The sequence below is a fragment of the Peromyscus leucopus genome, chromosome 3, assembly GCF_004664715.2.
Source record: "Peromyscus leucopus breed LL Stock chromosome 3, UCI_PerLeu_2.1, whole genome shotgun sequence".
Lineage (NCBI taxonomy): Eukaryota > Metazoa > Chordata > Mammalia > Rodentia > Cricetidae > Peromyscus > Peromyscus leucopus.
The window spans coordinates 136,075,923-136,089,667 of NC_051065.1; the positions used below are offsets into that span (position 1 = coordinate 136,075,923).

Sequence of the window (13,745 nt, forward strand, 5' to 3'; positions counted from 1 at the left end):
AGTCTTTCTGAGATCAAAATCATCTATTGCTGGAATTCTTCAGGAAAGAACTTTCTGCTTCTGTATCTAATATTTTCAGAATTAAGATTTAACCTGTGCACTGATAACAAAAATGAGTCACCCTGTGTCACAGCCTAATAGCACAATGAGCAACGGCATGACAGTGGAAACCAGTTACTGTCTAGGGCAGGGTTCTGGTTGACTGACAGGGGAGCTCATGCCAGCAGTGCTTGGTGACACACCCATGTAATTCTGTCTTCCAGCATTCCAGTGTGTCCAACTACTCTCCATCTGATGGGTACGCGTTCAATAGCAGCATGTACAACAGAGGGCCACATCTGGACCAAGGGGAGGCCGCCGAGGCTTTCAAGTCAACTCCTAATCGCCATGTAGATAGGTAACTCTCAGCACAGGCCATGGGGAGCTCTGTGGGTAGCTATGGGTGATTTAGGCTAATAGGGTTGGAGGCAAGGGGTGGGGTGGGTAGGGATGGGAGGGTAGGGACAGGTGGGATATGTGCAGGCTTTGCTGGTTATTTTTTTAAAGGTTTTGTCTCTTAATGATTTGATAAGGTTTCCATAGTTCCTTATAGAACTGGCTTTGATGTGCAGGAGAGAGTCAGGACCTCTACTCTGTGATTCTCAGTGCAAATCCCACTGGGTGACTTTTGCTCTGTTAGAAGATACTTCTGACTGTGATCTGTGTAGTAGAGGCAGGAATTATCTTTAAAGCACTGGTTGTTCCACTGGTTTCCACCAGATAGTCTCCAAAGAGCTTTCCCAGGTGGAGAACGTGGCTCAGTGAGTAAAGTCCTTGATGCACAAGGAGGAAGGCCCAAGTTCTGACACCCAGAACTAACATAAACTGGACATATTAGCACATGTCTGTAAGCCCAGAGCTCTGTCAGTGAGACAGGAGGTGGCGACAGGAGGATTCCCTGAAGCCAGAAGGCCATCTAGCCTTGTATGCAGCCTGGGGCAAGAGGCCCTGCCTCAAACAAGGTGGAAGGTGACAGCTTACCTCACACATGCCATGGCCAGCACTCACCTGAACTCACTCCCCTACAATGAGTTTTTTCAAAGAGTTTCCAGCTCAGCTCTGCATCTACCAAAAACTAAAAACAAAATCCAAAACCTAAAAATCCCCTCCTGTAGATGGAGTATTAGACTCACCAGAATAAACCAGGTATGGCAGCATATGCTTATTATCCCAGCACTTGTGTTGGCTGAGGTGTGAGGATGGTGAGTTCAAGGCCAGATTTGACTGGTATGCTCTGGGCTAGCCTGGTCTACAATGTGAGCCTCTATTTCTGTCTCATTCCCTCTCTCTGCCTCTCCCTCCCTCCCTCCCCCCTTCTCTCCCCCTCTCCTGCTCTCTCTCTCTCTCCCTCTCTCCCTCCCCTCCCTTGTGTGTGTGTGTGTGTGTGTGTGTGTGTGTGTGTGTGTGTGTGTGTACTTACACTGGATATAATTAACTGTTTAAATAGAGCCCATGCCTTTCCATTTTTACTGTCTTCTTGTATTTTTATTTCTTAAAGACTTGATTTAGCGAAACATGGAGAATCGGAAATCGAGAAGAAATAAAAGAACTCCATGAAGTTCCCATTTTTACAAAAATGTGGTTTTCTAGCAGTTGAGGTTACATAAACACAAGCCTATACCAGAAGAGAAAGAAATTATGAGATGTTGGTATCAGGGACATAGAGGGATGCACATTCACTTAATTGGTGGAGTGTCCCAGCATTCCACTCTCTATATGGAGTTGTTTTTTCAATTTATTATTTTCCTGTAGAGTCTGAGAGCTGGGAGTGTTGCTCAGGTCATCCATTGCTTGCCCAGCATGCATAAGGTCCTGGGTTCGATCCTCAGGACCACAGAAAACCATGACAGTGGCACACACCTGTAATTCAATCACTTGCAGGGTCAGAAGTTCAAGGCCACCTTAGCTAGTACCAGGCTAGCCTGGGATGCATGATGGATAGCCTGTCTCAAAAGCAGGTGGGTGGAGCTTGGTTAAGGATGACAGCAGGCAATCCATGGAAACTACGGGTGTTATTCAGGGCACCAGTAACATGTTAAATTGAGTTAAAAGAAAACTCAGCAATGAATAATGAATTTTGGAAATGCCAGCCTATAAGGTTTAATTATTTGAAAAGTGGTTAGTGAATGGGGAGATGGCTCAGTGGATAAAGCACTTTTTGGATTCTTAGAACCCATAAAAAAGTTGGGCAGACATGGAGGCCCCTTCTAGCATCTGGGAGACACACACGGAATCCCCAGGGCTAGTGAGCCACACGAGCCAGAACTGATGCACTCTGGGTTCAGGGAGAGACCCTTCCTCAATGTGGAAAGTGGGAAGTGATAGAGGAGGACACTGGATATCAATTTTGGGTCTCCAGAAGCATGTCCACACATATATGTAGCCTTACATATACACATGCATTGTGTGGTCCGTCAGTCACTAGGTAAGTACAAATTTGGTGGACTGAATGACCAAATGGTTGTGTCCAACATTTCAGTCTTTACCTGCCTGCAAGGTCACCTGACTCTGGAAGGTACAGGATGACTCATTACCCATGGCTTAGCCTCTACTGTGGTAGTGTGCTTCGGAATCTGTAAAAGCTCACCTTGTTCTGTATGATCTTTATAGGATCTTAGGGAACTATGTCTTTGATTTATTCTTTCAACCATATCTTTCAGAATTGACTTAGGAAGTTAAAATAATGCTGTAACTGTAATGAAATAAAATGTAAATTTAGAAATCTAGAACAAATAGGAATTTTATGAACTTCAAGGATTAACATTATGATTGCATTTCTGATTTGTCTTTGAGAATGTCCAAGTTCAAGGCTGGTCTGGGATATATGATGAATCCCAGACCAGCCATAGTTTCTTAGCAATACCTGATCTCAAAAGCAAAACCAAAAACATAACAAACTACAGCAGATGTAGAGGCAGCAGTAACCTCGGGGCTTCTCTGTTTAACCAGCTGCACCTGCTCACAGTAGATCAGTCTCTGAAAGGTAAAAATCAATTACGTTATGGCATGATGATCTGACTGAATAACTGATATACTTCACATAGCACCTACTGCATTTCTTGCACGTAAAACCAATTGCATTTAATCATAATCACAAAAGTAAATTCGAGACCCTTGAGTGAATCACATCAGATCTGATGGCTTTTGCAATAATGACACATTTTCTTTGCAACATAAAAAATCAGTGATCCCAGACACTGGGATCTGTCAGGACACCCAAGTCAGCTCAGTTGCTAACTGTCTACAGATTCTTTACCTGGTCCATTGTGAGCTGTCCTCGTATGCATTGTCATGGCTAGCTAAAGCTTTTTAACATACGGATTCAGATAGATACACATACTCAGTTGCAGGAAGTTTTCTATTTTTTCTTACAATACAATCCATCCCCTCTTATTTGTGGTGGTTCTTTTGCAAATTATAGAAGGGAGAAATAGAAAGAAAGAGAAAAAACTGAAATTACTATTTTCCTAACTTTTGGGATAGGTGTATCTCTTTATTCCCCAATTTTCTCATATATGTTAGAATATATCTAATCTTAATATAATATAAATATATGTTATATATAAAATGTATATTATATAGAATAGCTTATCTATATAATATATACATTGTTATATATTTGTATAATGTATGTTACATATAATATAAATATGTAAGTTTTATATATAATATAAATATATGTTAGTAATCTTAATATAATATAAATATATAATATATGTGTCAAAACTATCACAGTAGAGGTGCTGTTTAAGATGAGGCATCATACTGTAGTACAGGGTGGTGTAGTATTCAGCAAAACAAAGTGTATAATGCATAATAATTAGTGGCAGAAGTTCACTTTTTGTTTTAATTTGCGGGAGATTGCTGGTTGTTGCACAGCTCACAGGCATCCTTTGCTCTGGCTGCCATGTCTGGTGGAATGAGAGTCTGAGAGGCAGAGTAGATCTGGGATGCAGGGTTACCCTGGCTCTACAGACCTGGCCTCTGAGGGCCCAGGTATGACTGATTCAGCATACCAGAAAACCGGGATGGATGGCCATCTTTGGCCTCAGTCTGTTGACTTTTTCATAGCGTTTGTGAGGAAATGTAGAGATGTGATTGGAGGAGGTAGAGAAATAAAATCTTTCAGATTCAGCATTATTGTTTTATTGTTGAAACATTATGCCAGATATGAAGGAAATAAGAATACTATTTAATGCATGAACTTTTATTGTAAATGTAAAAAAGTAACATTAAAAACATTGTTAAATCTGTTAATCCCAAATTATTACAAGTAGTATTTGGTTTTCAAAGAACACATCCTCTTAAAAAATTGGGCCCCTTGATCAGTTATTATAATTTAAAAACCTTATAGTGAATTAAAATTGTGCTTTCTCCTTTGCTTGAGAAGGTTGCTGGCTGTATCCTTGAGGGATTCCCTTCTCTTGCACTTTTAGTAACGGAGCAAAGGTTCCTTTAAAACGATCCCTATACATAATTTTTAGTGTGTTTAGTTGGTTATGAAATGTTGCTTGAGTAAGTGAAGTTATGCTATGGTCATTGTCTTCAGTCTCTTTTAATTTCACACTTATATTCTGTCCTTTCATGGTACGTATGCTGATCATTGTTACTCTGGCATGAGCATTTTCCCATTCTTTCTGAAATGGGATCTCACATAGTCTAGGCTGGCCTACAACTTGATGTGTAGTCCAAGATGGCATATAACACCATGTCTGACCTTAATATGTGTGTTTAGTACATAGCTCACGGGTTTAGAGTCTATATTTGGCTCAGTACCAACTAGCCTTGGAATTTTGCATCATTTTATTTTGTCTGAGCAATAGTTTGTTCTAAAAAAACAAAAACAAAACAAAAAAACAAGAAGCAAAAAACAAAAAATCACTTATTTATGTGTGCATGCCCATCCCCCCCCCCCAACCCCATATATGTGCCAGATGGAGGCCAGAAGCAGATATCAGATCCCTGAAGCTGGAGTTACAGGTGGTTGTTAGCCCCCAGTGTGGGTGCTGTGAATGGAACTCGAGCCCCCTGCAAAAGCTGTGCCCTCCTTTAGCTGAGCCATCCCTCCAGCCGCAGTTCGCTCTTTTTTAATAGGAAGAACCCTGTGGTCCCTTTTAATTCTCGTACTTTTGGAAGGGTTGGACTGGCCCTCATCTTTACTTCTGCTCTCAGGCTTTAGAAACACTAGTAGAATGACAGAGTTCTTCCTTTCTTTTTATAGAAGTTATGACTCAGTCAAAACACAAACCAAGAAATACGCCAAATCCAAGTATGACTTCGTGGCGAGGAACAGCAGTGAGCTCTCGGTTCTGAAGGATGACGTCTTAGAGGTACTTGATTTTCACCCTCTTACCCCTCTAAGAGAGTAAATGTGCTGTGTTCTTCTAATATGTCTCTGAACCTTCTGAAGAGAAACTGAGACCGCGAGATTGTCTCTTGTACACGGTACATCCTGGGCATCTGTATCTCTTTAGAAGTGCTAGCAGCTTCGTTTGTCTGACCTTTTAATGGTGCCGTGCGTTCAAGTAAGAGAGACACAGCACTGGGGAAGAGGGAAGCGGATTTCCAGGCTTGCCTTGTTCTCCCTCCTTTCTTTGGGGTTCGTTCATTTTGGAACCAAGGCTAAGTCTAAATTCAGTGGAGAGGAATCATGACAGTTTAATCAAAGAGAACATTTCCTCTTTCTCTGAGGATTCTTGTACAAATGTCACCAGCACTCCATTTGGTAATCACATTAAGGGCAGCGTTTCTTAGGTTTTACTTTGGAGTACATATCCTAATATATACAAAGCATTTTGTTAAAAATAGTTTTCATATTTTCCCTTTCTATTCCATGAATGGAAACAATAGAACTTTCCAGAACGACCATCTTATTGCCCTTTGAGTACCTCAAATGATGCAGGTACATTCTGGGGACCAAGTACGTATTCGGCTTACATTTGTCACAGTACCTGTTTTCCGCGAATATCATTAATTGTAAATCTTCATGTAATTCCTAAGAATTTCAGCCTTATAAGTTCATACTCAGTCCTTTATCAGAAGTAAAAAGAATTTTCTTGATTAAAATTGAGAAGTAGATTTGAGCTTTGCCCGGGAGTGGGTTTTCTTACTGGAATTGCGCTTCTGTTCCTTGCATAATGACAGATACTGGATGACAGGAAACAGTGGTGGAAAGTCCGGAACGCCAGTGGAGACTCTGGGTTTGTGCCAAATAACATTCTGGATATCGTGAGACCCCCGGAATCTGGAGCGGGGCGTGCTGATCCACCATATACTCATACCATACAGGTAACTTGGGTTCTGGGCAAAAATTAATATTTACAGATATGCAGGAAGAGTAATTAAGTGACTTTTGTATATTAATCACTTTGAGCTTGAATTGGTTATATTTTTGAGAGCAACTGAAGAGGAATGTGGAGAGACAGTAGAGAATTATACATGTTTTCTGAGGAATCTGTTAAATGTCCAGCAATAAGTTATTGCTTCTCTGAATGTGTTTTTATATCAATTTGTAGTATTTCTGACAAAATAATTTTTTATCTTTGCCCACTGATGTGGCCATAAGACTGGTTGGAGGGTAGAACTCCATCTTTTACAGCCTTTACCTTCCGAGTCTATTAAATGTTCAGTCTCTAACCAGCCTCCAATTCACATTCAGCATGCCTTAGCACATGTATGAACATATGTCCTGGTGTTAGTGTTTTTCCTTCCTTTACATTAAGGTTAACTGTGTCTATGTTGAGGATGAGGTAAGGCAGGCTCTTCCTGGGATCACTGAAGCCTTCCCGAAGCTCACCCACACCACCATTTCAGGATATTGGTTGCCTGGTCAGTTTATCCATTTTGGCAGCTCTACTCACTTGAGGTGGCTCACTGGAGTGAGATCCTGTAACAGAGTTAGAAATCATGGACTCCATGCACAACCTCGGAACCCTAGTGGCTTCTTCCCATGCCTTAGGGAAGGAGTCTTTTAATTTTCAATCTTGAGACAAACACTGTGACTGGCTCCATTTTTACTATGATTTCATTAGCTCACTGATTTGTGGAGCAACTTCATGGGATATGCTGTAAAGCAGCTCATTGTTGGTCAGGTCTAGGCTTGAAGAGCACGAAGTGTGCAGGCCTTGAGTAGAGTTCATTCTCTTGGCTGCCACACTGAGTTCTCCAAGCACTGTGACACTCAAGGCTTCAGTAGATCCTTGCTCCTTCCCAGAGGGATTTGACCTTATTACACTAAGCCACGAGCCAAGCAAACCCTTGATGTAAAGAATTCTATCCTTCAGTGTGGAGACACATACCCATTTCCCAGAACTTGGGGAGCAGAAGCAGGATCATCACGAATTCGATGTTATCTTGTACTAAGTAAGGCATAGTAAGACTGCCTCAAAAAAGAAAGAGAAGACAAACATTGGTGTTTTCTACAACCAGTCATGGTGTAAGGCGATGGCAGTAGAGGTCTGTTTCCTGTGCTTGGTGTTTTGTTTTGTTTTGTTTTCCTGCCCTGACATGACATATGTACTTACTTATGCCAATCATTTATCATTAGCTTTTGATGCCAAAGAAGGAATTTGAATTATTCAAGGTATGGTCTGCTGTGCTTCCCATGGATTTTTGCAGTGAATTTTCTAACTTAATTTTCCATACCACTTCCTTTCTGTAAGTTCCTCCTTCCCTAAGTATGAGCTGTGGTCAACTGGCATGATGAAAGGCCTCTCTCCAGAGGATGAATGTCAAGCCTCTGCTCTTTTTCCTAAAAGTTTTTTGATCTTATCCTTAACAGTGATGCCATATATGCTTGAAATGTGTGTCTGAAACCATGAAGGGGAATATTTGCCCTTTGAGAAGTCAGGATTTTTAAACATTCTAACTAATGACAAAGAGTAGCATGCACTATTTATAAAGGATATCCTTAGGCCACATGGGCAAACAGATCCAAGAGTGTCTAAGTTTACATATTAAAAACAATTACTCAAACTGAATTTTGCTTGTGTGCATGATTCCTAGGAACAGATAAACTGAAAATAATGTAACTTAATTAAACTGGCAAGTAATGTGTGTTCTGTGTGGGTGCCCCACTTAAAACTCCCTAACAAGGAGTCTGACTTCCGTTCTTTACCAGCTTGCTATTTGGTCTTGCCTTTTCCTTCGGCTTGACTCCTGGCCCGAACTGTGTTGACTTTCCTGTTTCAAGCTTGCCTCTGGCTAAAATGAACCCAAATGATTAATACACACCACAGGCAAAAATAGTCCTTGGAGAGAACACAACACCCATTCTCCCTGATTCTGTTCTTTCACAGAACCTCATCTTATATTTATGTCAACTTTGTCACAATTAAGAGTTTGTTTTTTAAGTATTCACAAGTTCCAGGAGTCTCTGCTGAAACTTTGTGTAAACAGAGATTTGTGGTCACTGAGGAGGATTGCATGTTTTGGCTGTTCCCACAGTCTCACTGTAGAAATGTGTGTGGAAGAGCACTTGTGGTACTTGCTTTCCCCCACTCTTCTCCCTCCTCTTCCTTCTGCCTCTCTCCCCACCACCTCTCCATATGCACAGAGTTTAGGGTGAGTGCCTACCTTTATATACTCTCTACCCCTTTAACACTTAGAAACTCTGGGGTGAAATCATAATAAATAGCCTCCTTACCTGCTGTGACACCCCTGTGTCCTTGCCTGCCTGCCATGACACCTACCTACCTGCTGTGACACTCCTGTGTCCTCACCTGCCTGCCATGACACCTACTGTGTGACATCACTGCTTCTCTCAAAGGATTCCTGTTCTTAATGAACTGGTAATAGTTCTGAAAAGGAGGAGTAGCATGGGAAAGAAAAACCTTCAGAGACACATATCCAGCCAACCATCTGTCTCTATGACAGCATCATAGACACCTTTAGATGTCTCAAACAGAGGCATCTGAGAAAAAACGAGCAGTTCACTTCAGAATGACAAGGTCCCCCCATATGTTGGTGGAGTCCAGGGATGCTTTCGAGTTCCCATCTTACTCTCTTTGCCATGCAGGCCTTCATGTATTGTTCAGTGCCAGCATCCTGATACAATGGGAAGAGTGATAGAAAGGCTCGCACTCAGTGGCTTCTTTGCAGAAGCTGGCAGCACGCCTGTCTCCGGGTCACCTGTTGCTTGGCCCTGTCCTTGGTACAGCTGTCTGAAGAGCAGTGACTTCCATCCTATCCATACAGATCTCTCTCGCCCTTCCACCCAATGATATCACAACTTTGAAGTAAAGCAAGATTTGGCGGCTCATAACCATCATCACTACACCTGGGAGGCTGAAGCAGGAGGATTTCTGGAATTTGAGACCAGTCTATACTACCAAATGAGTTCTGGGCCAGCCTGGGCTACACTGTAGAGGTTTCTGTGCATGATAGCTGCTGAGTGGTCAGCAGAGCCAGCTTCATAGTGACAGTGAAGCAGACGAAGCCAGTAGGCAGTGCCGTTCCAAGCCCAGATTTCTGCAAGCTCCGGCCCATCAATCTCCCTGAGGTCCCACAGCAACCTGATGAAGTAGGCACATTGCCACAGGGCAGACTTGGGCACAGGAGAAACACGCGGCTCAGAGCTACACAGCATCGTGAAGCCAGGCCTGGGACCCAGCCATGTGGATCCAGAGCCAGTGCCCTGTACACTCTTGTTAATCCAGGGAGGGTTCAGGAAATGTCACCAGCTCTTCATTTAAGCAGGGTTCTGTTATGTGAGTACGCAAAGGGATACGATCTCTGAACACGTCTCCCATGCATTGTATCTTGAAGACAGTTGCTCTGACTGCCCATCATTCTTAGAATGGATTTTTTCCCCCTAATGAATCCACCTCTTGCATTTTATATGTCCTTTCATGTTTTTAATGCTTTGGGGGAAACTGTGCATACTGGCAAAGTGGGCATTCTGAGTGGCCAAAGACAGGAATTGGATGTGAACTGCTTCTGTACAGCCTCTCTGACTCACTGGGTGTTTTTACAAGGGACACGATTGTGCTTCTCACTTTCATCCCATCCCCTTTCTGGTCCTGAAGGATTCTGGGGGAGCAGTTCCTAGTGGAAACCCAAGGACAGCATTATCTGTTGTCGCAAACCCAGTTGTCTGGGATTCTGTTCTGACAGCAGCTGTCCTCACACCTGGAGCAGCAGGGACTAGGGCCTGAGTTGTCACCTGAAGTCCCCGGGAGTCGAGGTTATTTAATAATCCTCACATTTGGAGTGAGTTTTAACAGCTTGCTAAAGGCAGATTCCTCCCCATGGCTTTGGCAGCATTTTAAAAGTTAAAGAGAAAGAGATGTAATAGAGAATTTACAGAAATGTGTGTGTGTGTGTGTGTGTGTGTGTGTGTGTGTGTGTGTGTGTTTCAGTGAAGCCACAGGAGAGAGCTGTAAATGCCTTTTGAAGGACACAGAAAAGTGGCTTGTCTTTCCATTAAAATGCAGAACCCCCAAGGCTTCACAGTCTCCTATCTGGGCCACCGATGGCCCCCAGGTGCTTTCTGTTCTCCCGGAATCTACTGCCATGGAAAGTTTGTTGATATTTCTTACTTGATTCTCAGGCTAGCACTGGCCCTCTCCTGGATAGACTGTTTCCCATGGGTCCCCTGCTGTGCGAGGAGCAGCACTGACTTCCTCCCCTGATCTTATTTCTAAGACCACCACAGCTGGGCTAAAGAATCTTCTGTATGTTGTTAAATGCTGAGTTTGTATGTTTATTGTGTCTATAGTTTTTCCTACTCCACCAAGGTGGGGAGGAATCAAATAACGAGCACTGTCCAACTGCTGCCAGGTCTTGTGGACCCACCCCTGCCCCCTTTCTCTCTGTCTCTTGGCTGTTATGGAATCCTGTGGACCGCCCTCCCTGCTGCTGTTTGGTGAGGACTCTGGCCTCAGTTCTGTCACTAGCTGTGTGCCCTCAGAGAAAGAATTTTATGTTCTCAGTTGCCATGTGCTTGGCTGTGAACTAGAAGTCTGGCTATGTGTCAGCGAATTCTCTTATCCTCTAGGTACATGTGTAAAGAGCCCGAAACTGAGAGTGGGACTATTTCCTAGAGGTGACTATTAAACCACCAACAGTGTCAATTGTAGCCCATCTCATCCATGCCTTGTTTAAACTCTATCCAGATGTTGATACTGCTGAACAGAAAATGACCATCTTGCTAACATCACCTTTATAGTCTTCAGCCAGGCCAGCTTCCTTAAAGTACATAGTGCTTGAAAGTTGTGAATTATTTACGGAGGTCCATCAGGGATCATTAGTTAGAGGCAGGGTTCTTAAACAAGAATGGCTATCATTTTTTTATTTAATAAGCACATTTTTTGTGTGTGCATACTTATGTATACATACATATATGTGCATACATGCATGCATGCATATACACACAAACAATGTTAAAAGTACATACACAGGAAATAAAAGTAAAATTATCCCAAAAGTAGTAGAATGAACATATCATTTCACACAGCAACCCACTCTTCCTGGAGCAGCCATAGGTGACTCATTTAGCAAACCTGATTCTGATGCACCGTTATCAAGTATGACCCTCGTCTCTTCACACTCCACATCTGCTACTTCCTCTCCTAGCCCCCCCCCCCCGTTTTCTGTGCCCACCACCCCATTCCTGGTAAACACAACTTCTCTATGTTTGTATGTTTGACTCTAAGTGTATTCTTTATTCTGTGAATAAAATGAACCTGTATCATGTTCTCTTCACACAATGCTTTAATGCTCCAAGAGTTGTTACTGAGGTATTCTGACTCCATGCTGCTGTTTACTCTGCATGGTGAGCTGGAAGATGAGTAAAGAGGTGTGGGAATTAATTATGTATTTACAAACTCCTTTGCCGGCTGACTTGTGGGTAGGTAATTTTGCTGTCAAAAAAAACAGTTTGTTCATGTTTTCTGTTATTTGAATGTAAATTATAATTGATATTCTTTCAATGCCATTTCCTGTGTTAATTTTCTCATTTAATGCGATTTGCTCCATCTCCTAATAGCAATTACTGGGCGAGCTGTCAGAGGTAACTCATATCCGTTCCCTCCTGGCAATTCTTCTTCCTATCCTTTTTTTTGGATTCGGTTTCTGGACTTAACACCCTCCAAATATTCCAGCTGTGCTGTTTTCATTGCAGAACTTCAGAGAGGCCAAATTTAAAGGGAAAAAAGTACAGTTCAGTGTAGACAAAGTTTTAAGAACAGCTCTCTGCCAGCGCCTGGCTTGGGTTTTACTTGCATAATCTCCTCGGAAGTAGGACTTTGCATGAGTCAGTGGTCACTTTAATGCCCGAGAATTTTCACTCAGGTTTGGTTACTAACGAAAAGTGACTCACCCCAACTTAGTTGTCAGTAGGAAAGTACATTTCTTATGAGGCAGAGCCATTCTGACTTCCTTCAGAGAAACACACAGGGATGCTTTGTTTGCTGCCGAGCTTGGCATCCGTGAGAGATGATGGATGGGACTCAGGAAGTGACAGTGGTATACAGAAGCAGGTCCATACCAGGCGATGCAGCTGCCATAAACTGAGAGGTTTATGGAATGTGAGACCTCAGTGGTGATCCCTGGGAAAGGCCCCGACCAAGGGTCCTCATAGAATTGGAGCCCCAGCCTCCTCAGGGCATGGAAATAAAGGTCCAAATGAGCTATGCCCAAGAAAGTCTTCCATGACCTGAGGTATGCTGGGAGTCACTTGGTCTGTGCCTGCAAACAAGAAGAGCCAAGCGCAGGGATATGAAGGAAGAACAGGCATTGGGCAGTAGGTAGAGAGGATCGGAGGTGATAGGAGGGGCTCAGAACAGAGATTCCAGACATCAGTACTGACTCAGTGACTTTCAGAGTGAGTCACACTGATTGGTGGGTCTGGTCCTCTCTCCCTTTTCAAGTCAGAGGTTGAAGGCATGAGGTAGGCAGAAAAGACTGGGTAGAGAAGGAAATATGCAAGTAAATATAACTCTGGCGTAAATCATGAAAAATGTCTTTCTGTGGCTTTGGGAACTTCATTGGGGTTTCAGTTTTTGACCTATTGTTAAGTGAGGTCTGTGGTGCCGTTGCCTTGTGCAGCAGGAGCGGGTGATGAACTGAGACCCAAATGCTTGGTGAGCCCGCCTCTGGGCTTCACTCTGACACGGTCGCGGTGGCTTGAGCGTCTCACAGAATTACTCCACAGGTAGAAAACACGAGCTCTTCCTGTTTTTATGGAAGCAGAAAAAAAATCATACTGTGGCACTCAGACCTTGTAGCTTTGTTTGTTTGTTTGTTTGTTCATTTTTAGCATAAGCTTTAAAAACAATCATTTAAATTCTGAACACTTTTGAAACATTGACATGATTTTATTAAACTATTAAAGGACACACTTGTCTATGGAATAAAACATATATATTAAGTGGCTTTGGTGTGTGCTAAGTAGTACTTTTGGTGATGTTTGCTATGTTCTGATTGCTTTAGATATTTTTTGGCCCAAATATAAGAGAAATATCTTGTGGGGTTTATAATAATACAGCAATGATTTCTGGCATTATTACTGAATATATTAGAAGGGTCTCTAGGACCAGGTACTGGGGGGACCGAAATCTGTTCCTCTCATGCGGAACTTTGTGGCCATTGCTTGTTCACCTCTGGCTCACTGCTTTGCTCCTCTCAGTAGCTAGCCCTCTCTCAGTGGTGCCCTTCCCTGCATGTTACCCCTGCCATCCTTACCCTCGGCTGGTGAGTGAGTCAGA

At 42.7% G+C, this 13,745-nt stretch overlaps 1 protein-coding gene across 7 annotated transcripts in view; it reads left to right on the plus strand.

Moving 5' to 3' along the window:
- Positions 1–13,745, plus strand: part of Eps8 (epidermal growth factor receptor pathway substrate 8) — a 173,418-nt gene that overhangs the window by 144,020 nt on the left and 15,653 nt on the right. For all 7 annotated transcript variants that reach the window (XM_028872184.2, XM_028872183.2, XM_028872185.2 and 4 more), the window contains 3 exons: positions 264–397; positions 5,261–5,369; positions 6,184–6,327. In XM_028872184.2, coding sequence (XP_028728017.1) covers positions 264–397; positions 5,261–5,369; positions 6,184–6,327 — 387 coding nt within the window. The remainder of the gene's footprint in view (positions 1–263; positions 398–5,260; positions 5,370–6,183; positions 6,328–13,745) is intronic.